Here is a 27,342-nt window from a genome sequence, read left to right as displayed (position 1 = left end):
CGTGTCCCTGCAGCGGGGCCCACCTGCCCCAGCCCCAGCCCGGCAGCAGGCAGCCCCCCCCCACTGCGGGCAGGGAATGGGGAGCACGTGCCTGGGCTGCTGCTGGAGGGTCGATCTGCATTCCTTGCTCCCTGTCTTTCTCCTAGTCCACCTCCATCTCCTCCTCCGCTTCCCCGCTGCTGGCTGGTGTTCCCACAGCCTCCAGCACAAGGTTCCAGACCCTAAGTCGAAAGCCAAGCAGAAAAGTCCATTGGTGGTGCCCCGGCCAGACGAGCGGAGCTGTGGGACAGGGGGCTCAGCACTCCTGCCCCCTCTCGCCGCCCGGGGAGAGCCGTGGGGCGATGGGGCACAGGGCACAGCCCCAGAGGAGCTGGCTGGAGGCTGGGCGGCTCCTTGGCCACCAGCACTCACATGTCTAGATGAATGAGTGCCTGCAGCCGGCGGAACTTGTGCTGCTGGTGCTTCAGCAGCTTGGGAAGTGGCAGTGGCTTGAGGATCTGCAGGAAGAGAGAGGGCAGGGGTGAGCGGTCCTGCACAGACCCCAGCCCCACCACGTGCAGACCCTGGCCCCACACCCCTCTCAGCACCCAGAAGCTCCTTACTCTGTGTATGCAGGTCTCGCTCTCTGTGCTGCTCTCTGGGCAGGACACAGCTCTCATGGTGTAGCCTGGAAAGGGGCAGAGGAGGCACCGGCTCAGGCTCCAGGCAGAGCCCAGCTGCGCCTGGCGAGCATCCCTCCGGCACAAGCCCCGGGCGGGCGCCCTGGACTGCGCCGAGGATGTGTCCCCCCAGGCAGGGAGGCTCGATTTCCACAGGGGATGAGCAGCCCTGAAGGGCTTCTCCCATTCCGGGTCCTTGCAGGGTTGGCTGCAGAGCGCAAGCCAAGCTCCCGGCCCCCCGATCTCCCCAGAGAGGCATCCCCACCTCGCACCATCCCCGCACTGCCCGGGCAGTGGCAAGGTGCCCACCTCTGTGGAGCGCGCCCGCAGCTCCGGCAGCACAGGTTCCTTCTCTTCTTCGGGTGCCACCAAGATGGCAGCACCCAGGCGGGGATGAGGCTCTGGGAACACGGGACAAGGGCTGGGTTGTGGCTGTGAGGTGTTGGGATGAGGGGACAAGGTCTGGGCTGGGAGCAGGGCAGAGGGGCTGCTGGCAGGGCAGAGGGCTGCTTGGGTTGTGCCCGTTGCCAGGCACTGGAACCCGCAGCTGGAACACGGGCCGTGACATCCCACGGCTCTGACATCAGAGCTGCAGGGCCAGCTGTGCAGGGGGGTGAGAACACCTTAAGGGGCTGCAGCTTCATGGGAAACGCGGGGGAAGTTTTATGTGAGCCCTTGAGATGAATTAGACACACTTCTGTGCTGAAATATAGAAGCGAATGGCTGAACTATAGGACTGACTGAAGAGGGCGTTGGGCGCAGTCCTGCCGCCATCACGGGTTCTTCAAGGAGTCTGCAGAGCTGCGTCACGAGCAGATCCCTTGTGCCCCCTTGCCCCAGCGCCCATCCCTGAGCGGTTGCGTGGCGGGGCCTCAGCCCGGCCGTGGGTCCATCCCCAGCCCAGCTCTGCTGCCCGAAGGTTGTCCCTGAGCGCTCCCAGCCCAGGGCGGTTGCAGGACTAAGCTGGGGCTGTTTCTGCTTCTCACCCCCAAGGGAAACCCCACTCCCTCGCAGGGAGTCCTGCTCTTTCTGGCACCCTGCTGCCAGCCAGCTCTCGTGCTTTGAGCGCAGAGGGCAACTGAGCGCCACGCAGCCCTTGGCTCACCTCTTCCCCAAAGCGCTGGGAAGGAGAAAAGCAATCAAAAGGCTCAAGAATCGAGAGAAGGACAGAGAGGGGTGACTAACCCGTTATGGTTACAGGCAAAAGATAGAGCCATTAGTGCAAGAAAAGAAAAAACCATCACTTTAATTCAAACACTAACAAAACCAGCACATAACAGACAGAGGGGGGGAGTGAGGAGCGTTACCGCAGTGCAAAAACACCTCCCTCCAGCCCTCCCTTTTTCCCGGGCCCAGTTTTTTTCCTGATATCTCTGTGTCCTCGTCCCGCTGTCACAGCAGGAGGAAGGCAATGGGCATTTTCAGTCAGTCTGCTGCTCTTTCCTACTGGGGTGGGAAGCATTGCTCTGCTCCACGAGGCATCCCTCTCATGGGAGACAGTCCTCCATGAACTCTCTGTGCCATGAATCCTCCCCACAGGACACGTTCCTCTTGAGGTGCTCTGGTGTGGGTCACCCCCTCGTGCTGCTGTCCTCCGTCTCTGCTGGCATTTTCCTACTGGATGTTCCCCCTCCCTCCCCGCTTGCCCCAGCTCCCCCAGCACCTCTCGCCCTGGGATGTGGCCGCAGTGACTCCCAATGGTCGATGGTTCTTGGGGTGGGGGGAGGAAAGGCCAGCGAGTGCATTCACGGCAGAGGTGGAGGGGGGAGCACTCCAGCTGATCCCAGCCCCGGGGTCCACAGGGAAGGGGAGCAAAAGGTGCTCCCAATGGCAGCACCTTCCTGCTGCTCTCGGAGGGGAGGAAAACCCAGCTGGCCCTGGGGCAGGGCTCACAGGCTGGCAAGCAGCAGGTGGCAGGAGTGCGTGGTTGTCCCTGCCTTGAAGGGTGGGTCAGCACCTTCTCTCATCCTCCGAGGTGCTTCTGGCCCCGAGCATCTCTCACAGCCCTGTCTCGTCCTCAGCACGGCTCTGGACACATCTTGGCGCCTTCAAGCTGAGGCTATAGGACCTTGCTGGGGTGCTTGCTGCCGGCCACGCTTCCCCCCACTCTGGCAGCCTGTCCCACATCACTGTTTTGATGTGCTTCCCTGCCAGCATCCCCTGCTCATGGTACTGACAAGACTATCAGCAGCACTTTGCCAAGCCAGGGAAGGCTTTTTCACCCAGCAGTGTTTAACCACAAAACAGAGACAGAGTGTGTGCCTGTGTTGGTTTAAGCCCTGCCGGGACCGGAGACCACGTTGCCGTGGTCCCTCCCCCACCCTCGGACACAAGTAGGGCACAAACCCCGGGTTGAGATAAGAAGAAATTTAATACAACAGTGTAATAAGCAATCTGAACAACAACAGTAGCAATGATAACAACAATAAACAGCAATAACAGTAAACAAGACAAAAGATATACAGAGAAATACCGCAACGGTTACAGACAGCCCCGTGCTCCCCCGTAACCAAAGCCACAAAGAAAAAAGTTCCCGCGCTCCTGCGCCCGGACCTGATGTCAGCGTGGTATGAATAACCCACCTGGAGATCCCTTCCCCCTCTGCTGGGGAAACTTAACCCTATCCTAACTGAACCAGGACAGTGCCTTAAATGTCAGGGACTGGAGGAGGCAGTTTTGGCTCTGCTCCTCCTCCCATCTCCCCTGTGGCCGAGCAGGGCCAGGGGGTCTCAGGACCCCAGGCTGCTGGGATGGCCGCGGTGCTAGGACACAACCTTTTTTCCTTCCTTGTCCAGCAGTTCAGTGGGCCACTTATAGAAAATGATGTCCTGGATTCGTTTGCCTTCCTTTCTGCCTGTGAGTAGGTTTCACACTCCTCTACTTTCTTTGAATCTTATCAAGAATATAATTTTTTCTTGAATCCTTAATCCCAGGAATGAATGCCAAAACATTAGCTTTGTTGCTTAGTTGTGACTGATCATGAATCACATTAGATTGTTTCTGTTCCCTTATTGGACATGTTGGCTGGTTCCTGGTATGTGTTATTGAATTACTGCTCTGACAGTGAAGAAATAACAACTGAGTGGCAACTGAGTTGATCCAGGAATGAGGCAGGTTTGGGTATGTCACAGAACCACAGCCTTCTTGGTTTCCCTAATCATAGGGAAAAAATCTGAGTTTATGTGTAGGAGTGTACTTAGAGCAGAAAATGGAGCAGTGGGCTTTTGAGGCTTTTTTCCCAGTGTTTCTGAGCACCCCAAAATCCCAATCATGTGTTAGAGGTGCATTCAGAGCAGCCCCAGGGTACACATGCAGCCTGTCTGGCAGACCCTGAAAAGGAAAGAGGTGTGTGCTCACTCAGTACTGACACGCGGTGCATGTCTATCAAAGCTATTTTGCTTGGGTTGTATCAGATGTATCGTGCAATGGCATAGCCCATGTGCAGGAAAAAATGGAGATGAGAAATATGGGAGCCCTAATACAGTACTCCAGAGAAAGCTTCATACAAGCAGAGATATGGTCAATCATCATAAGGATTTTTCAGACTAGAAGAGCTAGCCACGAATGGGAGATGTAGAGGAGGTTAAATGTGGGCTGAGGAAGGCCCTGTGGGTATCAGGACATTGGAAAGGTGTTTGTTTCAAAAACACCTTTGTGTGGAAGGATCACAAGCCATGCTTGAGCCATTTTCTGTTTCTTTCCTCTTAGTGAGCTGTTCACAACTTTCTCCTGAGTTGCATGCAGGATCACAAAACCTTCTGGACATTATGGCAAAGCAATTAAATGAAGGGAGAAACAGTGGGCACGGAACAGTGTATGTGTGTACAGAAACTTGCATCACTGCAACTTGCTGAGCAAAGCCACTAAACCACAAATGAGGAACAGGAGAAGAAAAGCAACTTGACACTGAACCTTGTATGACCCACCACACGCAGATCACGTGGTTACACCAGCTTGGCAAGAGCAGAAATACTTGTCTTCCCACTCTTCCATAATGTTACTCTGAGGTGCTTATTAATGATGAAATTTGGCTTTCCTGTATCACTTTACTTTCCTGTTGTAGAGTAGCGTTGCTGTACTCTGGTTTAAGTTATATTAATAATAAATGAAGCAAGACCAGCTTTGAGATATAGAAGCTCTTCTTCAGATCCATCTGTCCAGATTCCTTATTTCCTCACACCATCACAGCTACAATACCACAAGGCCTAAAGAAGGGCATATGTGCTCAAAAGCTCATCTGTGTTTTCCAGCCAAATCAGTTATTCTGTTAAAAGTTATTCTCTCTCCTGCCCCACTGAGTTTGCCTCTCCTCTGTCTGCAGTGGGTGGGTTGCAGGTTTGAGCGCAGTTCTGGGACATTGAGTGGCTGGTAGCACTTGCAGTTTGAGGGCTCACAGCAGTTTTGCAAGGCTTCCTGCAACCTAGCAAAAACTTGATTTAAAACAAAAATACACACTCTGTCTCAGTTCCTGGAGCTACAACTACAGATTACTTCATTCCTCGATACATTTATGATTGAAAACCATTTAGGTATGTGTTTATGATGGTTTTGTTATCCCTTTTGCTTCTCAAACTCACCCAGCTTGAGCAGCCATCTTCTGCTGTTTTCATTTCAGTGTTTCTTTACCACAGTTTTATTTATTAGGGGTTTTTGTGTTCCAAAGCAGCTTGCATTAACATAGATAATTAGATAATATTGTGGCAATCAAAGGGTAAATGCATTAACACATTCCCAGGACACATACTGTCCTGGCCTTTGGCGGATCTGTGAGTGTTCAATAAATGAATCAGGCCTGAAGTAAAGATGTTTTGCAGAATCAGGCAGATCTTTACTATGAATAGGGAAGTCTCAGTTGGGATTTTCAAGAAAGCCACAGGCTGTTATGGGCCCCAATCCTTATTCCTGCAGGATTTACCTTAGGCAAGAACCTAAAGGAGTCAAAAAGAAAAAAAAAAAAAAAAAGCAAGACTCCTAGCTGTGTTTTTCTGAACCTGGATAGTCTCAGATCAGCTGTAGCACCCTGGCCAGAGATCTGGTGACAGTTGGTAACTTTCTGGGAATCTCAGCAAAAATTCAGCTGTGTCTTCTCTTCAGCCTTCAATGCAGACTGTTCATTTTCATCCCTAATGACACCTATTAACCCTGGGCAAAACAAAGCGTATATCTCAGCCCAGGGGAATGCCAGGCTACCGGGAGAAGTGATACAGTGCTGAAAGGAGCTATGTAACTGTGGCAATCTTTTCTGATTTCATGTTTGTATCTGCACTGCTCTGAAAAGGTGACCTGAGGCACAGCCAAAAGTCCAGCAGGTGACCCAGGGCAGACCCACCTGCCCTTATCCACGCTGAAGCCTTTGGGCAGCCAGCTGGGTACCTCCTGCAGTGCATCCAGGCCCTCAACGTCAAACTAACGGCATGTGAAACTCCTGAGTGTCTTGTGTTCTCCAGTGTACACTGTCTGATGGATTTTTTTTTTTTTTCCGATCCATATGAATGCTAAGAAGATCAATTTTCCCTGATTCTTGCCTAGGAATCCTGCTGAGGAAACTCAGGTGAACCATGATCAGCCCACTGACTTTTTTCTTGCTCTTCTCCTGGAAAGTGGGACTAACCCACACTGTTGGGGAACAGTGCTCGTGATGTTAAAGGTTTCATTAAAAGGTGAGTGTCAAAGATGACTCATTTGGAGAGTTTCTCCTGGAGTCAAAGGGCAGTTTAAATTGTTTATTAAAAAGCACAAGTGAATCTGCAAAAAGCTGACTTGCACAGAAGACAAACCTCAGGTGACCTCAACTGTCCACCATCAAGAGGTCACCATGAAGAAACTCTTTTGTCACAGTGTTCTTCACTTGTGCCTGGGACAAAAATACAGTCTGTGCTTGGAGATCATACCCTGGTTTCCCAATGCTTGTCACTAGATAAGCCTCAAAGCTGAAGTGAATCTTGGTTTTGGATTCCCTTTTTTGTTTTGCCAGATCAGACTGTCTTACAGTTCGGCAGAGAGATGACATTTTGTTTTGTAAATACCCACAGACAGAACTTGAGATTTCCTTGAAAGGCTTTACAGCTTTGTGAAAAAGTAGACCAAATCTAGTAACATACTGAATTTCCTTACTGAAATTTCAGGAAGATCAGTGTGATGAAATGTCCTTAGTTCGCCCTTGGGAGAAATGGTACCTTCATTATAACAAAACAGCTTTTTCATATGGAAATAGCAGGTGGCAGGAGTAAAAACAGACTTTCATTTTCAGAAAAACAAATGGAACAATTCCAAGAAAAGTGGAATAGCAGAGCTAGGTTGGAACTGTGCACAGTTTTATTCTGAAAAAATATTCCACTTTTGCCATGACAGAAGTGAGAGAAGGTGTCACCCCCATACACTCTGTGTTTATCAACCCAATCAGTATACCTTAAATACAAGAGTCTGCCGTAAGGACAAGAGTTTAAATATAAATTAGGAAGAAATCTAGTTCAGTTTGTTTGGGAAAGCTCTAGAAAGCCTATCCCAGAGCTGCACATGAAACTTCTGGGGAGAAAAAGCAATTAAGAGCAGTGAATATATGAAATAATCCTTAGTGCCCGTGTCAGGCAAAACTGAACTTACAGCTCTCAGTGCTGTGATTTATTAATCCTTTTATCAGGCTTATGCCATCCTCTAAATTATTTTCCAGCTCTGACTGCTGGTAGATACTTCCTTGGAAGCTGTTGACTGTTAAACTATTAATGGTCTAGTGGTAGGTGCTTATTAAGAAAAAGACACCTTGAACAACAAACCAGAATAAAGAACAGAAATTCAGTTGGAGATGTGCTACTTCAGAGCTCTCACCCTGACTTCCCTGAGAAAATTCAAGTTTTTGAGAGTCATTTGTGCAGGGAGGCGTAGAAACGGTCATCTCCTCTTCTGCAACTGATTCACTGCACACCAGAATTTGAGATTTAGAGCAGAAATGGAAGGAGAGAGAATGCTGTCCTATTTAGGAGCAGATAAAACTTCATCCTATGCTGTAAATTCTTTTTTGAAAGACAAGGTTTGCACAGGATGAAGGCTAAATATTTCATGCATTTATTCCAATTATAAAGAAACTCTTCAGGGCTCTAGACATCTTGTATAGTTCTTTAAGCTGCAGATTTTTAGGCCTTCAGATAGTTCCTATTTAAAAAGAGCAAAGCAAACACCAAAAACCCAGGCCAGACTTGTAAGTATGGCCTGAAACAGATACATATTGCTGTGAGAGAAGCTGCCTTTCCCCAGAGACAAACATCATGCCCAGCTCCCCTAGGCTTTATACCAAAGAAGGAGCTCTACCACTCCACGTATTAGGGAAAGGTTTTGCCCTATTTGTCATAAGGGGCCCAGATTTGTCTAAGCTGAACTCACCAAACCCCAAATGGATCCACCCTTCTGCCAAATGGCGGTTTCTCGTTTGGCTGCATCACCCCATCAAGAACCTGCACCCACTGAGGAACAAAACGTTATCAAAATCTTAACAGATCTAACTCTCATTACAACCCAGAGGTATATTTCTTCCGTAGCTACTTTTCTAGCAGAAATCACAGTTCAAAGGCACCTGGAAATAGCTGGTTGTGAAGAAGCTGGAGCTCTGCAAGCCCCAGGCAGCCAAGCCTTGGAGCTGACACTGGCTTGGAAGATCTGCACAGCAGACTGGTAATAAATACCATGAGAGAAAAAGAATGAGAAATCAGGAAATGGAATAGTATTGGTATTTCCTAAGAATCAGAGTTTCCTATGAAATGAATGCTTGCCATGTAATTTCAAAATACCAGGCCATTTGCCTTTCTTTAGTGCTTGTCAGAAACAGCTAATAAATGAAGATCGGGGTTTGGGAAGTTACCTCTTCAAACCTCTCTTAACATGCTGCTTTGAAACTGGACTTCCTTAAGGTCATTAAGTTGGCAGCTTTGAAGGGCTTGCTATGTGTTCCTTGGCTTGAAATTTTTTAGGCATTACCTGGCATCAGATGTACACGACAACTCAGGAGGTCTCAAAAGCTACAAAATTTGCAGCATTATTATCCTGTTCCATTTATGCTTGTTTTTTGCACTGACACTATTTATGAGCTGAACATAAATTACCTGAGTTTAATTCATGACCCAGAGTTCAGTGCATTTCCCCAGAAATAGCATTCACTGTTTGGGACACTACTGCCAAGATTGCATTCCTGGAGCTGAATTCCTATCCCATCCAAGACATTTGTTCTGCCCATATTTCCCATCATACTATTTTATACTATTTAGGTCATTTATATTTTCATGCTGCTGCAGTTACTTCTTAAATGTTGCTTTGCCGATTTGCAATTATGGTCTCAAATGTGTTCCCTGTGGTCACCTTCGGACCTTTAAACACCTTCAAATTAAAATAGCTATTTGACTTCAGTCCAAACTGCATTTAATAGGAAAGCTGTACTAAACCACTTGCATTCCTTGGACAGAAGGAAGAACTGAAAGGTGCCCAAACAAAGTATTATTTAGTCTAGCATTTAGCTGGCAGGGACCATGAGGAAAACCTGCTGCTCTTTGCTTTAAATGTCGCTTTAATTAAAGCTAATAATAATGCTATTAATTCTATTAAGCCTATGCAAGATGTTTATCCCTGATCCCAGTTTGGTCATAAGTTTAATTCTAACTAACTTAATTGTAGTTTTAACTTCATCACAGCTGTCTGTAATGTCACAAGCAGCTTAGGTACAGAGAAAATAAAAGACAGACATGAAATGTATAAATTCTTCCCTTGGGACTTTTTAAATTTCCTGTTGCAGAAATATTAATTTGAAAAATACTGGTTGTTTTCCCTTTCTGTGTCCCGTGTCGCTTCCTGACAAGCCTCCTTCTCATCTCCACCAAGTACAATTCAAGGCAGCACCACAACCAGCACTGACTGACAAATGATGAAACTCTTAATACTCTGACCAGGCTTCTGCAGACATCCCAGCCATCAGTTCCAGCAGGCCAGCCGTGATTGCTGTCATAAACCACGACGCTAATCCCATTTGGGATCCGTCACCGCATGCATTATCTAGTGAAACAACTGAAACGTCCAGGCTGTAGACTCTCATACATAGAGCAGAAGGTAGAGAAAATGCATAACAGAAGAATCAAGAAATAAAATATACTTAGTAGGTGACATTTTGTGAGTGTTTTTCCTACAGCATGAAAGCGTAACATCCTCCTTTTTCATTCAGAGAAAGACTGCTGGATAGCCGGGGAAGACCTCGGTTGCAGGGACAGTGATCGTGCAGTGCCATCAACTGTTTGCTTCTGGTATCCACATCATCTGAGACCTATTGCTTTCAGCAAAAATGACGGGAAAAAATTACAAAAATTGAGTAACTCACCATGATTTTATTTCCGGATGAATTTTATCAATTTAAATGATATTTTGCTACAGAACTCGGGTTCACTTTTCTTGTGCAAGAAGCCGGACACCTGAGGGCAGGTACCTTGCTGTTGAAAGCAGCAATTGAAGCAGCTCAAGCACTTGTGCGATCTGCTGGGAACAACTTATTGTAATGGTCCTGCTCGCACAGGGAGCAGACCCAGCCCTTCTTGTTCGGTAACAGGCCATCTTTGACAATAAGGTTGTTCTCATTCTTTTAACTATTATTGATGCTAAGTAAATTTAATGTTAGAAAAGCATTTTGAAGACTGAAATCCTCTCTCTGTAGTGAAAGCAGTCACAAAAACCATGAATAAACTGTCCCTGCACACCTCAGCTGTCTGCAGAGAGACTTCTTCTAAAGGTGAAGCCTATTATGTAGCCAGGGGAGAGCACAGGTCTCAGTTCTTGTAATGAACCACTCCTCTAATGACGAGACTCCATCTTGGCCATGAGCTGTCTCCTTTTTTTGGAGCAGAATCCTGTGATTTCCTTCCTTGTGGTGTTATTCTATGCGTGCCTGCAGCTCACCGTGAGCATGCCAACAAGCACGCTCTGAGCGCAGCCATTCTGCCCAACGCAGAGCAACGACAGGGTTAACGCTGACCAGGTGCTAAAGCCAAATACCATTTGTACTTCTTCACAGTTACTTACTTGAAATGTGTCTCTTCAGAAAAATGCAAACCGGTGCGTTTTCTACTGGAAAGCCAGACAGGCTGGTCTCTGTGTTGACCTTCTTTATTCATGGATTGAGCCCATGCCCGAGATAAAGGCTGTAGTTTCACAGAGTTTTGAATCTCCTGTCCCAGATCCTTTGAGCTGCATCACAAGCGAATGTGCACTTCTTCCTCTGACAGGTGACACTTTGAAAAACTTGATGCTGTTGCAACATGTTTCAGAGCTGAGGTTTGGTGTTAGTTCCAGCCTTCGCCCTTCTGTGCCTGGAGAATCTGCAGGATGCATTGCTTCTGTCTCCCACCAAACCAGGCGTACAAGGACTATGAGGACTGCAAGTAAGAGACGCTCACAGAAGAATGAACTGTATTATTAACACAATTGTCTCTCAGTGGCCTCTGGCCCACCAGCGACCCAGCCACAGGACTTGCAGCATGCTCTGTAAAAGCAGAGGGTGGTGTTTTCACCTTTGTGACTACACGGTGCTGAATTGCTCCACCTGGATATTGTGATGCAGAATGCACAATTCAAAAATACCCAGCTAAGAAGGGTTGTTGCAGGCACTTCAGAGGTGCTGATCGGAATTTGATCTGGAGAAATTGGAGGAGCAGTATGAAGTGAGCTGGGTGCACCTCACTGGAAGTGGAAGGCATGAGCTCTGACAATGTGGGCAGGACGAGCCAGAGTAGGCAGCAAGATGAGAAGGTTAAAGGAGGTACAGCAGGCAAATAAACGAGCAGGTATCAACATCACACTTCTAAAAACCAAGTATTATATGTGGATATACATGAAAGGAGTACAAGCAGCTCTGCCATGAATCAGCACTCCCAAGGGCACAGCAAGAACACTGGGAATGGTCCAGATGGAAACCAGAAAAAGAGGGGCTAGGAAGATCAGGGGAAAAATCAAGTTTTACCTAGAAAATTAAAAAACAAGAGGGAGAGATGACAACAACTGATCTAGCTGAATCAGTGTTTGCAGCTTAAGATTACTCACGGGTGCCAAGTAATTTTCCTCCTGACTTTCCAAAGTAATTAACCTTTGGACCAAGACTAAGCAGGAAACTAATGAAGTCCTTCCATCACCGAAAATGAATCTGACAGTGACTTTGACAGCACCAGGATTGTATCTGAAAATGTAAGAGAAAATTGGGCTCCAGGATACTGTAATTGAAGAGAGTGCCTCTCAGCCCCAGTAATAATGCTTTGACAAGTGGTGCTGCTATAAACTTGAGACTTGGGAGCCGGAGGGGGGCTGTGGATTTGGTTATTTCTTAGCCAAAGGATTACATGCGTTATAAAATTGAGCTCTTTTCCATGGAGTCCGTCTTGGAGATGAAGCTAGACTTTTCCTCATGCCCCAGAAATGCTCTCTTGCCATTTCTCTAGTTAATGTCATTTATTACACTTGCATAAAAGTTACCTAGCCGATAAGGATGTTGGTTTTTCAGTGAAAACATGCAATTTAAATTGTAGGGAGGAGACACCACTAAAACAGTGTTTAAAGGTGGCCTTGCAATTCAAAGCATTTGTGAATTTTCATTTATAGGATGGGCACAGAATAGCACCCATTGCCTGTGGCCTGGGGAAATACCCCTTAGTGTGAGGTTCAGCCAGCGAACGTAAGTGAGAAACGGCAAGAAAACCCAAACCGCTGAAGTTGCTGCACTTTCCAGGCGGAGCGGCTCTGCCAGGGATACCCAGCCCGCCCCACTGCGGTCGGGTCGCACCGACCAAGGATTGCCCTACGTGTGGGAACGAGCTCCAGCGAGACAAAGAGCTCAGCCTGAGGGTGCCGAGGCGTGACGGAGCGAGCAGGCCCGATTCTGGCCGGGTTTACCCAGCAGGCGGGGGCCGACAGGCCCTCGGCCACCTCGGCCTCCCCGCGCAGCCCCTCCTCGGGGCGGGAGCGCCGCGCCGGGCCGCGCTGAGGGAAGGCGCGTTCCCTCCGGCCCGCCCGAGCCCGCTCCCCCCGGCCCTGGGCGGCGGCGGGCGCTTCTGGGCCGGTGGGGCCGTGCCGGGCCCGCCCGAGGCGGGATGGCGGCGGCTGAGGGGGCTGGCGGGGGGAGCACGCACACATGGCGGACTGGGGGGGACTGAGCCCCTCCTGTCGCCACAGCAACCGAGGGCCGGCTGGCGCCCGCCGCGCCGCCCCGACGGGAGGCGGGAGGGGCGGTGGCGCCGCGGGCGCCGGAAGGGGCGTGGCGGCGGCGCCGGAAGTGGGGCGCAGCGCCGCAGGGTGTGTGTGCGTGCGCCGAGCGGCCGCCGCGCTCCCAGTCGCCTCGCCCGCCGGGATCCAGGCCGCGGTGCCGCCGCCCCCGCCAGGTGAGGGTCCCGGGCCCCTCCCCGCCGGCCCCGCCGCCCCGCCCGGCCTTTCGCCCCCTCCTCCCCGCTTCCTCTGCCGCTGGCGTTGGGCCGCGCCGGGCCCGCGGGAGGGTGCGGGGGAGGCTTCCCCGGCCTGGCCCCCCCCAACCCCGCCCCGGCTCCCTGCCGGCAGGGCCCGCTCCTGCCCACCGGCCGGGCCGGCGCAGCCCCGCGGCGGGGAGGGGCCGTCGGAGGCCGGAGCAGGCCGCGGGGGCTGCCCCCGGCGCGCTGCGGGAGGGTCCCCGCGGGGAGGGGGGAGGGGGGCGGCGGGCCCTGCCTCCTCCCCGCCCCGAGTAACGGTGTGACCCTCCCTCGGCTGCCGCTGCGGAGCCCGAGCGGGCGGCGCCGCCTCCTCGCCCGGCCCTGCCCCGCCCCGGGTGAGTCACTCGCTCCCCGGAGGGCGAGGCCGGCCGCGCACACCTGTACCGAGCGGCCGGCGGCGAAGCGCTGCCCTACCCGGCGGCCGGGGGAGGGAGGCAGGCGAGCCCCCCCCCCGCGCCGGGGTCGGTATCGGCCACAGCCCTGCTCTTCCCGAAGGTTACTGCGTGCACGACCCCAACCCGGGAGGAAGGTTGGGGCGTCTCCGCAGCCTCATGAAAGCAGGAGCGCGGGGCCCAGCCGAAACGCGGGGCCCTTCCGACGTGAGCGGGGAGGTGCCGATTCTGGGTCGGCTGGTATGAGCCTGCTCACGTCGGACCGACGGTGATCACGGAAATGTCGTGAACGCTTTAGAAGGAAGCGTTTTTTTTATTATTTCCCAATTTTGATCATTTGTGTCCATTAGGGAATAGAGATGCGTTGAGGGAGGACTCCAGAGGGAAAGAAGGTTGCTGCAAGCCAGCCCCAGCCTCCAGAAAGGCTGGGCAGTAACCCAAAGCTAACAACGCTGGGTTTTATTTGAGGATGTATAATCAGATGTTAATTGAGGTGATCAAATGTCAGTGGCATACAGTCCCTGTGTTAGCATATGGGAGCAAAATGCTAACAGAGATCTAATGCAGAGCTCACAATATAAATTGGTTGTTTTCAGCTAAATTCCTCATTATTAAAATATCTTTTCTGGTGGTCAGAAAACAAACTGCATCATGCAACACCATAAAAGCTGAATTCTTACATTAAAATACCTGAGAGTTTGAGAACATTTGTAAGGTTTTCTAGGTTTGATTGCAGGAATATTTGTGTCTTTATACATTCACTGCTGTAGGACACCTCAGTCTGGAATTTTAGTACTTTTTAATGAAAATAAAAGCTTGCTTTTATTTTAAAATAATAATGAGGCATAAACTGGTCTAGAAGAGAAAACAAGTAAGAATGCTAGTGCCTTCTTCACATTTAAAATTAAAGGACTGCAAAAATATAGCCAGTATAATATTTTGTTTATTAAATTGGTACCGATAAAGTGGTAGACTCATTGCACAGATGGGCCTAGTGCAGTTTTCTCAACCTCATTATGTCAGTACCGCATGTTCTGATCTCTGCTATTTTGATGTTGTCTTTTTTTTTTTTTTCCCTAAGCATGGCTTTGCCAGTATGCAGCTTTTTGTACTGCATGTGAATAAACCCAGATGAGGAGGAGTTAAGTAAATAATGATTTGAATAATGAGGTGAAAAGTTAGTACTCTAATCCGTTTGGTATCCTAATAAATCTCAGGAAGACTAGGCGTTATAGTAGTGTGTGTTCTATATGGCCACACTTTTTGCCCCACCCTGTAATATAAATACTCTCAGTTTGTTATTAACAAAAGTGATTTACCTGTGATATGAATACATTAGTTTGGCATGAACTTTATGCCTGGGGGAAGATTTTTTGGGATAACTAACTATTTCCACCTGGACTCTACCCAAAACCAATTCTGCTAGTCGGAACAGAAGGGTGTTACCATGTAAGTATATTGTACTGTGGAACTGTGTGCTTGTCTCCACCTGCAGCTGTCCTGTGTGAAGTGCCATAGGTATGTAGCAGCGCAGAGCTTTTCAGCCTGTGGTCCCTCGTTTAAATGACATTAAAAAGAACAAGACTACTGTCATTAAATTTCAGTTTTCCATACAATATCAGTATTCCTACACACTATTGGTACTTGTCATAGAATGTCATAATTATATATGGAGATTGAAAACAGTCGAACGTAATCTTCTTCAAAAATTATATTGGTCAGTTATAGGAAGCAATAAGTAATGATGGCAGAAGATGGCCAGAGCAGGTTTAGGCATGGCTTTATGGAATGTTAATTTTATCTGAACGTTTGCATAAAGATTTGAGCTGAAGGCCAGGGTGTACGCTTAATCAGTAGATTCAGAGGAGGCTGAAGTTATGTGCTGCACAAGGTCAGCAAGAATATCACAACTATGAAGTCATTTTCCTTTTTCCCTCATTATGTTTGTCATCTGTTTACTGAACTTGTTATACCCAGGCTCTAGACAGTTGTGGAAGATTTCATTGTTCAGACCTTACCAGACATGTTCGTTTTCTAATCAGTTATTTAATAATACATGGTAGAATTTGAAGGAACCAAAATAAAGCCAACTAATAAAATCAAATGCCTGATACTACAATAAACCAAGGAAGGTTCCTTGCATTTCATTTGATGAATTGATTCCTTTCCTGTAAAGAATATTTATTGGGAGCGATGTCTACTTGACAGTGAGTGACATCAACATCGTGCAGATACGCAGATACTTGTGTCAGCATGTGTGCACCTGAATTATGGAGAAGGATTTTCCACTTGGTTTAGAAAGAGTATCTCCAAAGCTCTTACTCTTTGTAATTATAGAACTGTAATTTAAAATACCACTTACTTTATGTGAATGTTTAATTTTGGAATGAATTGCCCGCCCAGAAATCAAATAAGGTATGTTCACGTATTGTTGGAAGATCGAACTACAAATTCTGTACCAGTCTGTTGCTTTTCCTGTTATAATTTGAATGGGCTTACAGAGTTGGTGTCCAAGAAGTATGATTGCATCCCATTTCACCAAATCTGGTTTAACATTCATTTTTCACAGTGAAGCAAGCAGGTCTGTTAACCTGCATCTCTACCTGACTCATGAGGGACCAATACATCAAACCAGTAATTGCACTGCTTTCTCACCAATTTTTTTACAGAGTGGAAGTGTTTGTCTGATAGATTCTAATGCTTGCCATAAAGAGAAAAGCAGTACACAAAAATCAATGACTTAATTAGCATCAGAAGAACAGGTCATTGAGAGCAGCAGACTTCAGGCCAACGTAGGCTTATTAGTATTGTCTTGTCAGTTCAATATGTTATATAAGCCGCATTTTTTTCAGTGTCAGTTTTCATTTGATTTCTGCAGATTTTAAACACAGTTACTTCTGATCTGTTTTGGCTTTGTCCTGAACAGCTCATCGAGATGGGAAACAATAAAGGCTACGAAGCAGATGTAGTAACTGCTGAGCGGTAGGATGTAGTTCTCAAGCTCCTGCAGTCTTCTGAAGAACGTAATCCGTATGTTTTACTCCTCAGCTGGTACTGAGCTGTAAACCTCTAGTTCTGTGTGTCCATCCACTCTTGAAAGATCTGTGGGTGTAGTGACCAAAGGTGCTGTTCCCAGGATGGTCTCACCATCCCCTTCTTACCACATCTTCCACAAGAAGTAGCAAGGCAGTTACAGATCAATGTGTTTTACAGGTTCTGACCTTTGATTCTCTGCCTCCGATGCTTTGTAATATGTTTCAGAGTCTTGTATGCACAGGTGTAAAGCTTTTCTGGGGGGTGGGAAGTAGGCACTTGCAATTTTTACTACCTGTATACATGCTATTCTGCATTTGTAGGAGAGACTGAAAGAACTTAAGCTGTATGGGAGCTAGAGGAAAAAATAATTCAAAAATTATATTTTGAGTGTGGGATTTAAGGTGATTAAAATTTCTGGCATCTGTTACTATTAGGTTCAACTGCTGGTGAGTGGTTGGCATTCCTTATTGGAAATAGTGCCCAGCCACTTCTTTTTGGAGGGCTACTAAGTTGTGGTTTGATAGATTCTCAAGAAGACAGAGTCTTAAGAATTTGAAATGTATTAACGCATCTAATATGAGAATCTTCTGCTTAGAACGGGCAGCTGTCAGGACTCCTCCATGGCTGTGATCTGCACGTCTCCGCTCCTTTTTCCATCTTCCCTCTTTCCCCCTTGCCGACATGGCATGGCTTCATTAGTGCTAGAATAGATCATTCCTGTCAGCCTCCTGTTCATCACCTTTGTGTGTTTCGCTCCTAGCTGCAGGTAACCTTTGTTAGATGGCTTCTGTTTGTGGCCTAGGAGTATTTTTAGCTGTAGGCTTTGCTTGTTTCAGACTGTGGCACACTGATCCATTGTTAGAGTGTGGCTTTCATCTCCTCTATGGGAGGGACCAGTTATAACTGATAGTTGCTTCTTTGCCTTTTCAAACATCACTCCTTTCCTTGTATCTTTTTTCCTTCTGGCAAACACTTCCCTCTTTTGGAGCTCAAGCCAACATAGCTCTGCAAAGCTCTCCCCAGGCTTCTAACAAGGTAAGCAATGAAGAATCAAATAAGGATTTTAAGTGTTCCTTTATGCAGCACCCTGTGAACAAAGTAATGGTAGGCTTACTGTCGACTGCAGATATTTTAGTGTGGGCAATGATTTTCTAACTACATTTAAGTTCTGTTAAATCCGTGTTATTGAATAATGCTTTGTGTTTCATAACAAACCTACTGACAGTACAGCTATTAAGATTAAGTAAACAACTCAAGCCCCTGTGTACTGAATTTTTATGTCAAAACTAAGCCAGTGAAGTTTTGAGGAACTCCATCTTCAGTAATCAGTTGGAGTTACATTTAAGATGTGCATAAATTAGTCATATTACTGAGGAAGGTTGTCTGAGAAACAACATTCTAATGCTTTGTGCTGGTATTTTGCCTGTATAATTGATATGTTAAACTGTTTCTGGATCTTTTATCCACTACATCCTTATGCCCTTGCAGTTCCCTTTGTGATTTCCTTCATGTGTCCTTATATGAACCCACCGACTGCTGTGAAGCATCTCAAGATAAATATGTCAGTGAGCTTGATAAAACAAACTGCGCCATCTCTAAACTAAACTCTATATATTTGTAAATGGAATTCTGCATGGATGACTTGTCTACAAATTAGACCACTACTGGCAAAGTGCAGATCAAAGATAAAACTGACCTTTCAGTGGCAAAATGTAAACTCTGTTGGAGCTGCTTGCCTCTGGACTTCAACAAGCAGGCTTTTTCTACATAATATTCACATTCCGTAAGAAGAGGAAAAGATAAGATGGTTGCAATAGAAATGCTTCTAGAAGCTATGCAGACTGTGAGGAAGCTAGGAATGCTCTGAAACTGTTTTGTGTAAAAGTCCTGTTATTTAAAGTTGGTTCTTGTAACATAAAAAACATTCTTCAGGTGTACTTCGTACATGTTCAGATTTTAGTGAGTGGATAGAGAAATGCCACTCTCAAATTGCTTACTGCGTTAAGCACATAGTGTAAATTTACTGCTGAGTTAAGGGAATGGTTTACTAGGTTTGACAGTGGGATGGGTTCTCTCAGTGGTAGATGGTCTGATGATTTCCTTAGGCTTGTGTATCAGTACTACAATACACTTCAGAGTTGGGGGAAAAAAGTCACATCCAAACTCCACTTACCCCTTTCCATCCTCAGGAGCTATTCTTTTGGTAAGTCTGCAGAAGCCAATGATGGCATAGCATATTGCCATGGTAAAAGCCTCTGGGGAAAGACAGAGCCAAATTAATCATGCCTTACAAGAACTTGTCACACTGCTACCCACAGTCAGTCTGTCTTGTTGAGGGCTTCAATCTGAAGTCTGCATGTCACCTTTTAATAGGTGCCAAAATCCACTAGTTTAAATGCAGTATTTGAGATGGAACGGAACTGCAGCCCAACTTTACTTACAAGTCTGCAAGAGGTCTCTTTCCAGGAGGCTGGTTTTAGCATTGCGTATCCTTACTGAGTGCTTTACGTGCATGGGTGCATTAGGCTAGATCTACCAAGGATCAAACACCAGCAGGAATGAGTGTGACTTGCAGATACATAGAAGGTAGGACGTTTGGTTGCTGGGTTTACTTCAAGAGCTTTCATGTGAAGTAACAATGTTTGACTTGATATCTTGGGTGATTATTGTCTTTTGATGAAGTGGAGTACCTTCAGCTGAAGGGATTGAATACGCTCATTCCAAAATAATTTTGTAGTTAGGACTGTGTCCTGGGCAGTAGGGAACACTGAAACAGCTCATTCACACTGTGGGAATTTAGGTCTGCATCTCGGCCTGGCTGAGAATTTAGTATAGGCGCCTGGTTTCTCTGTGTAACGATGTGCTAGGTGATACTTGGATTAAAATACAATCTGAACTGTGTGTGCGAGACGTTCTCCATCAGGAGCCTGTCAGACTGGGATCTTCAAAGGAGAGCACCAGGGAAGAGGCCCCAGCAATCACTTTGAGCCTGTTGGCTTTTTCTAAGACGACTGTAGATGCTTGTCTAATGAACAGAAGCCTATAAAAGACACTTACTGTACTCTTTATCTTTTGATTTTTCTTTCAAAAGTTGTTTTTAGGGGGTTAGGCTTCAGCCTGAAAACTTATCTGGACAGTGGGAGTCCTGATTGGGATTTAGGGAGGAGAGGAACATTATTGCTCAGTGCTGACAACAGTAACAGTTCTGGGTCTGTCCAAAAGTGAACCTATGCACCTGGAGAAATTTTACAAATTAATTTGAGGTGACTTAGAGTTTGAGAGGTATTGAGATCTACTTACTTTGGTAAAGGCAAAGAAACTTGATAAATTTCTCTTGTGAATGTGGCCCTCGGTGGTTGAGTAGAAGGTTGGCAGCCCAATGGCTAAGTTTAAGTATATGTTAGCATTTTCTTGTAGAAGTGAGCAACACTCAGGCTGCCTCACTGACATGTTCCTTACTAACTTCATTTTTCAATGCTTAAGCTCTTCAGGGGCCTTATGGTCATGTGATGTGTTTTTCTTGGCTTCAGTTGGTAAACTGTATTATCAGAAATGATAAACAAGTTGTTCCCATGTAAGCAATTAGTTTTGCAGTAGTTACTATCACGTGGGCCACGGCCCATTTGGGTTTTGTGAATGTCAATGTTTTTTGAAAGGTTTTGAAAACCTGAGACTGGAGCCATCCTAACTGTGCAGAATTTTCCATTATATGTATGTTGATGCATGTATTTAAAAAAATAGCTTTTTGGCAAAACAATATAAATGTACTTTCCATAGTTTCCAAGTGCTACGGCTTTGCTGGGTATGGGTTATTTAAACCCACAGAAACATCTCCTGTAGTGCAAGAATTCTTCAGGGTCAGGAGGAGCTGTCCAGTGCTTCAGTGCTCCTAAGTAGTTGCAGTTGTATAATACTGGGAAAAAAACAAACCAAAAAAACCCCCAAGAAACGAACCAAAACTGGTGGTTTCTGAATTAGCACATGCAGTGTCTCCCAGGCTGAGCTGTGGTTAGTATAGGAAAGGGGAGAGATTTACATGGGGAACATCTTGATGTGCTGTGCTTAATGCCAGTATGAATTTTGCTGCATTTTGAAGAATATTGCTTATATATCTTGAGGATTGTGATTAGTCATATACATATAGAAATTATACATATTTGGCAAAAGGTCAAATAAATTTTTAAAAATAAACACTTCATGTGACTTTATTAGAGTTGATAGATTCCCACTTACAGTGACTGAGTTCTGCTTCACCCTTGAGCATTAAGTTCCACAGTGCAGACAATCAAGAGACATTTTTCTCTATTTTTATTCCCCACTAATTACAGGAGAGCCATGGATAAAAGTGAGTTGGTACAGAAAGCCAAACTGGCTGAACAGGCTGAGCGTTACGATGACATGGCTGCTGCTATGAAGGCTGTCACTGAGCAAGGACACGAACTGTCCAATGAAGAAAGGAATCTACTCTCAGTTGCCTACAAGAATGTGGTTGGTGCCCGTCGCTCGTCCTGGCGTGTAATTTCCAGCATTGAACAGAAAACAGAGAGGAATGAGAAGAAACAGCAGATGGGAAGAGAATATCGTGAGAAAATTGAGGCTGAATTGCAGGATATCTGCAATGATGTTCTGGTAATAATCCAACAGCAAAAATAACAGTAGTTAGTACTGCAGCATTCTTCAGAGAGGCTTAAGGAATCTTACTAGTGCTGTAGACACTGCAGCACCTTAGCGGGAGAATAATTTTGCATAGCCACATACTTGGGTCCAATTCTAGCTCCTAAGTCATCTAGTTTGTTTCTTAGGGAATTTGTTACAAAAGAGCATTTATTTTTATTAATAGAAAAAAGCAAACAAGGCAGTGTTGAAGACCGTTAGGCTTCTGACTATGGGTCACCATGAGAACAAATGAAATCTCAGGCACTGGCATGGGTCTTGCTAAAATACCTTCTATTTAAATTCTCTCGTTAATGAATGCTGATGTCCTGAGTCTTGTTTAGTACTTTTTTTGAATGGAGAAGGTATGTACTTCTTCCCCTAAATGGGTTTTGCTATTTCTTTCACTTGGATGAGAGGGATTCTTTTTACTGCTGTTCAGTTTGCTAAAGATCTGTCAGGAGCAGTTGCTGTCAGTACTGTCAGCCTTTGCATCTCTTTCTGAATGCACATGTGCTGACTGTGCCACTATTCAGCTTTTTGGCTGGAGTTGCAGATAGTATCAGTTTGTTGTGGATAATTTCACTGCTCTGTGTAAAATTCAAGTTTGTGGCAGCAAAAGTGACCAGATTTGTGCTACTGTCAAGCAGCTGCTTTTCATGGGCTTGGTTATGGACATAGCTTTGCATCAGTGTATTTCAAAGAAAATCTTTGCAGTCTTAAACCCAGGTAGCCATTAGGTTCTGCAGGAATGAATTGTGGATAGCCTCAACACAGCAAGTTGTCTGCTTTCCAGAGATTAGGATACAAGTATCCTTTTTTTTTTTTTTTTTAGTTTAGAAAGCAGTAGACAAAGTGGTGAGCACATGAGTATACAGAAGTCATTGTTAATGTTTTAACAGTTCATGCTTACCATTGTAACGAAGGGTCTGGTTTAGACATTTTTTTTTTATGACTTGGAAAAAGAAAGTGTTGTTTCCTTTCTCAGGAACTCCTGGATAAATACCTTATTGTCAATGCCACGCAGCCAGAAAGCAAGGTCTTCTATTTGAAAATGAAAGGCGATTACTACAGATACCTCTCAGAGGTGGCATCTGGGGACAATAAGCAAAGTAAGTAGCGATGAAATCTCTCATTCTGCTGGGGGCTGAGCAGAATAAAGTGTAAGAGATACTTGTGCTCTTTTTCCCTAACATGAAGTATTTATTTCTTTTTGCTACTGCTCTGTAGTATGGAAGATGGGTGCAGTGCAAGTCACTTTTAGAGAAAGACTTCACTGAAATTAATAAAGTGATTGACAGATGGATTGACAGATGTTCATCAAACCCATCAAATTCTGCTTGCAGCCTCTGACCTCAGTGACTGATTCTCAAGCATATTTGGCAGTGTAAAATCATTTTGCTGGAGCACGTGTTTTTTCTCACGAAAAATGCTTTGTTCCTATCATCTTTTGTTTAAACTATGGATTTAGCTCACAAGTCTTCACTGTTTGTAAGCTTTCTGCATGTAAATGTGGGATATTTGGTTACTGGGTCTTAAGCCAATTAATCCTGAAATGTTAAAGCAACGCTGAACTGTGCCTGAATTCTTGATGAGTATCTGATGAGTTCATGTCTTGCAAACTTACTTTGATGCCATTCTGGAGCTTATTGTTACCCATTAGCTAGGAAGGGGCTGTTGGCCTTTCCTCTGAAACACCAAACTAAAATATTAAGTTAATGACCTACCTGCTAAATGTTTCCTTCAGTTTAAATAGGTAGTTTATATACCTTTTCTTCCCCACATGATTTTGTCTGGATTTATTTTTGACAACTTCTACTTCTTCAGCTAGGCTGGAAGTGAGTGTTTAATCACAGTACACTTTGACTTTGATAGACCTTGTGTGTGTTCAGATTGGTTGGAATTTATTTTGAATAAATTTCATTTTAAGTCTCTGTTAAAATGTTGAACTTGATTTCTGTATCTCAAAGCTTTATCTGAACAGGCCTTTATCTGCCTTAATAGATCAGTCAGTGGTAAGCTTTTACATCTAAAAACATTGAAAGAAGCATCTGTGCATATGTAATTTTATGAACTTCTGATGCTGCAGTAGTCTAGACCAAGGATATAATAGCTTCCCCTGTGAAGTACAGTGATGTACTGTGCGTTAATATGATTGTAATTACTTCTTGCAGCAACGGTAGCAAACTCTCAGCAAGCTTACCAGGAGGCATTTGAAATTAGCAAGAAAGAGATGCAGCCAACACACCCCATTCGACTCGGTTTGGCTCTAAATTTCTCTGTCTTCTACTATGAGATACTAAATTCTCCTGAAAAAGCCTGTAATCTGGCAAAGACGGTAAGCAGACTCTTCATATTACCAATTTTTGTGGAGGCTAAGGAGATAATTACGTGGTTGCAGTAGCACTTCGTAGATGATTATGCTTTTTCATAGCAAATTCCTTAAAAATGCTGTCATCTTTAAATGTTTTCATTGTAGTATATTTTCAGGTAGGTTAGCTAGACTCGCTCAGCTTTAAGAAAAGCTAGTTTCTTAGTGCAGTTGATCCCATGAAAGGGGAGACAAAGAGCCTCTTCTTATGTCCATGTAAATCCCTTAGAATTTGCTTGTGTCAAATTTGAAAACACTTGGATTAATTTAGCACTCCTAAAGTGAAATATTTATTTAAATTTGAACACTTAACAAATACATGAAGTGTTGTCCTTGTGGCTACAGTCATAGCCCTGAACGTCCCTGTATATCTGCACGTTTATCTCTTTCTCCAGAGGCCAAATAGAGCTTGTGTGATGGGTTGTGCCAAACAAGTAGCTAGTCATTTTTGTCTCGGTCTTCTCCCTGAAATAGGATTAGAGCCTTCTAAATGGAGCTTTTTGCATCTGTGAAAATTGTCTGGTAGTAACTTTAATAATACGGCATTAGATGAATCTTTGTGTTCTTAATACACACTTTAGTAACACAAGAAGTGGTATTTTGCTGTGTAAAATGCTGCTGCTCTTCCTGTTTTTTTAGTTAATATGCTTGTATCTGTTTGAAACCTGAATGAAGAAGTAGTACTTACTCATGGCTCTCGGCTATCAGACTTGCAGCATGGGTATTCATGTGTAACAGATCAATGGGAAGAATGGCTTTATTAATCTCTAGGAACATACCAGTTTTCCTTTGCTGTTTTGAAAAGACATCCACGACCTTCCACCCCACCATCAAAAAACCCTTGTCTTCCATTTTCTTGCCTACTTATGTACTATATATATATATATATCTCACCTTAATGGTGACTGTCTCTTACTGCCAATTTAAACCAGCAAGGCCTTCATTTTTAATGAAATTACTGCTTTTAAGTGTTGTTCTTAAATCCAGCTTCAAGCTGTGGAATCATTCTTTGGAATGACAGACAGTGCGCTTGCCTCTTCAGTATTTGGTATTGGCATGGTAGTAAAGTTGTTCTGGGCTTTAATCTGAACCCCTCTGAAGACTTATGTTTTCCTGCTGTTTATCTAGTGATCTGGTGCTCACTTTGGTTTACATCTCTTGTTGGAAAAGAAAATACTGGAAGCTTTTATCACAGAATTTGAATAGTAACGTGGCAAATCTGTAAGCTCTGTGTAAGCAGAAGTGAATTCAGAGAGCAGAGTGTGAAAGTACTTTGTCTTGCATGTTTTTAGGCATTTGATGAAGCGATAGCAGAGCTGGACACGCTGAATGAAGAGTCTTACAAAGACAGCACTCTGATCATGCAGCTGCTTAGGGACAACCTCACTGTAAGTATCCCAGGGCAGACAGCTGCACTGTGCGCTGTTACCTCTTTAGGCTGCTGGACTCCGCTAAGTGGCACTCGGTGTCTGAAGACTTGCATAGTTCTGTGCCATTAAAAGCCTTTTCTGAACATTAACTGCATGTCTTAACTGCACTGCTTTTTGTAACCAGACCGGACTTGCCTCTTTAAACGAGAAATTACTGTACAATAGCTGTACCAAACTCAGCTTTTTTGTAACACAAAGTGGGGTTTGTCTGTTCTCAACAGCCAGCTTTATGTTGAGCTTGTAAACTCGTGCTGGCTTTTTACTTGTTCTCCTCATTTTCTAGTTCATTATTCTTTAGCGTTAAGATCAGTTCTGTATTGCTCTTAGCTGAGAAGATTGCACAGCCACTGCTAATTATGCTGTCTTCCCTTTCCTGACAAGTGTAACTAACTGCATGCTTTCAGCATAAACATGTGTTTGTATTTCCTTACAGCTATGGACGTCGGAAAACCAGGGAGATGAAGGGGATGCTGGGGAGGGAGAGAACTAATGGCTGTCACGCTTCACTATATGTTCAATGTCACCCTGTATCCTACACATATATCCCTTTGTGCGACAAGCAAAAAGAATAGTACATCGACTTTCACAACCTCAACGTAGCAAAAACTGTCTGTGGGGTAAAAACGGTTGGTTGGTGTTTTGTGTACTTAAAGCGGAGGTCGGTTATTATAATGGCATTCCGAACTTTCCTATTATGACCATTTACAGTTATGATTACCGTGTTTATATTTTTAACTGAACACTGTGATTATGGGTTTTGTGATTGCAATTGACTGCAAAACTCTTACTGGTAGAAAAGTAGACATCAATTATGTAACTCTGGCGAGCTTAATTTGGCACCAAAATAGTCGAAGTACAATTCTGTTGTAAAGTTGTACAGAAAGTTATAGAGATTCTATTGTGACACTGGGGCATGGAAGGAAAACAATCCGATGTATGGCATTCCAGTTAGTAACACTGCTACGAATTAGTTTAACAGGCACACTCTGTAGACATTTGTAACCAAGCCTGAGGCACCGCTTTCAGTCAAAAGCTCACTTTGTCAATCCTGTCTTTCTGGGGATGGGGTTTGTTTTGGGGAGGAGGGTAACGGGGGAGTTAGCAGCTTGATTTCCAAACTCTTTACACTGGCAGATGACTGGGATTTGACTTCTAAAAGTGCTTTCATGCTCATATGACATGCATGACTAAAGCCCCTCCCACAGCAATAACTTACCTAATTATACTTTAGATATTCTTCAGTAGTGAGAATTCTTGGTTCACTACCATGGACTTGCAATAGGAGAAGATTCAATTTTTTGAATGGCCTTATTAGTTTGGGTGATAGCATGAAGTGATCTGCCACTTTTGCATTACTTTGCTCTTAGATGAATTGAAATCTCCATGGTATTCCCGTTTTGAATTTATCCTGAAAACTTCTTAAGTAATCCACTGAGCCATCTTTAAGTTCACTTTATAGAAATTTTTCTCCCATTGGACTCTGTTCATCCTTGACCCTCTCAGCTGTTTGAACTCCATTAAAGCAATTTTGGACTCCCACATATGCGTCATCCTTTCTTTGATTATGGGTGATGTCAGGATGGTGGGTGAGGCCTGAGCCTGCTCAAGGACAGGTTTCTTTCTTGGATGTTTGAGAGCTGACAGTGCTGTTGCAGTCTTCAGCTCCTGTCTACCATTTTTTGGTAGTACTGGGATCTGGCTCAAATATTCAGGATTTCCCATTTATTGTACTGGAATGCAGACCTACACATTTGTAACGCTTGTAACTTGTAATATTTGAGCTCCAAACGTCCTCACCTAGTTATGTTTCAAACATGTCCCATTAAATAAAACCTAGTATGAGTTGCGTGAATAATGCAGTGGAAAAGATTAGGAATAGTCACCTATCAGTCTCGCGGTATCATCCCCATACCTTCAACATTCCACTTAGGTATAGGATCCATCTGTTTGTCTGTCCATCTGTCTGCTGAAGAGAATTTCATGCACTGATTTTAAAACTCCCCTCTACTAGCTGAACAAATTGTGCAGTTAATACTTGGCGCTTGATAAATGCAGTAGTGAATGTGGAACCGAGCCTGTCTGTATATCTGGTAGCTCTTTTCGCTTTGTTTTTACTGACCAGTATTCTGCCTAAAGTTTGCTTCTGTGACGGTTATATTGCCTAGCACACACGTGGTTGTGAGAATAGTATAGCAAAAAGAAATACCTGGTTATTGATGTACTAGATTTGTGTATGTCTTTTAAACAGTTCTAGTTTCACCTTACACAAAATAATCAGGAAAGTGTAAAAGAATTCAAAAGTGAATAATAAAAAAAAATTTTATCAGT

At 45.0% G+C, this 27,342-nt stretch overlaps 1 protein-coding gene across 4 annotated transcripts; it reads left to right on the top strand.

The window, feature by feature from the left end:
• Positions 1 to 12,924: 12,924 nt before the first annotated feature.
• Positions 12,925 to 27,342, top strand: YWHAB (tyrosine 3-monooxygenase/tryptophan 5-monooxygenase activation protein beta). Of its 4 annotated transcripts, XM_074919892.1 has the most exons (8): positions 12,940 to 13,051; positions 16,451 to 16,554; positions 17,156 to 17,595; positions 20,889 to 21,189; positions 22,202 to 22,325; positions 23,388 to 23,551; positions 24,877 to 24,972; positions 25,448 to 27,342. In XM_074919892.1, the coding sequence occupies exons 4-8, from the start codon at positions 20,896 to 20,898 to the stop codon at positions 25,502 to 25,504; spliced, it is 735 nt and encodes a 244-aa protein (XP_074775993.1). In that variant the 5' UTR covers positions 12,940 to 13,051; positions 16,451 to 16,554; positions 17,156 to 17,595; positions 20,889 to 20,895; the 3' UTR covers positions 25,505 to 27,342. The 4 variants fall into 4 exon arrangements, with proteins under 4 accessions (XP_074775991.1, XP_074775993.1, XP_074775992.1 ...); XM_074919891.1 differs by having other exon boundaries at positions 16,451 to 17,595; XM_074919893.1 differs by lacking the exon at positions 16,451 to 16,554 and having other exon boundaries at positions 12,952 to 13,051.

Source organism: Athene noctua, chromosome 16, assembly GCF_965140245.1.
Source record: "Athene noctua chromosome 16, bAthNoc1.hap1.1, whole genome shotgun sequence".
In the NCBI taxonomy this organism is placed as follows: domain Eukaryota; kingdom Metazoa; phylum Chordata; class Aves; order Strigiformes; family Strigidae; genus Athene; species Athene noctua.
This window is presented reverse-complemented; position numbering and strand designations above follow the sequence as displayed.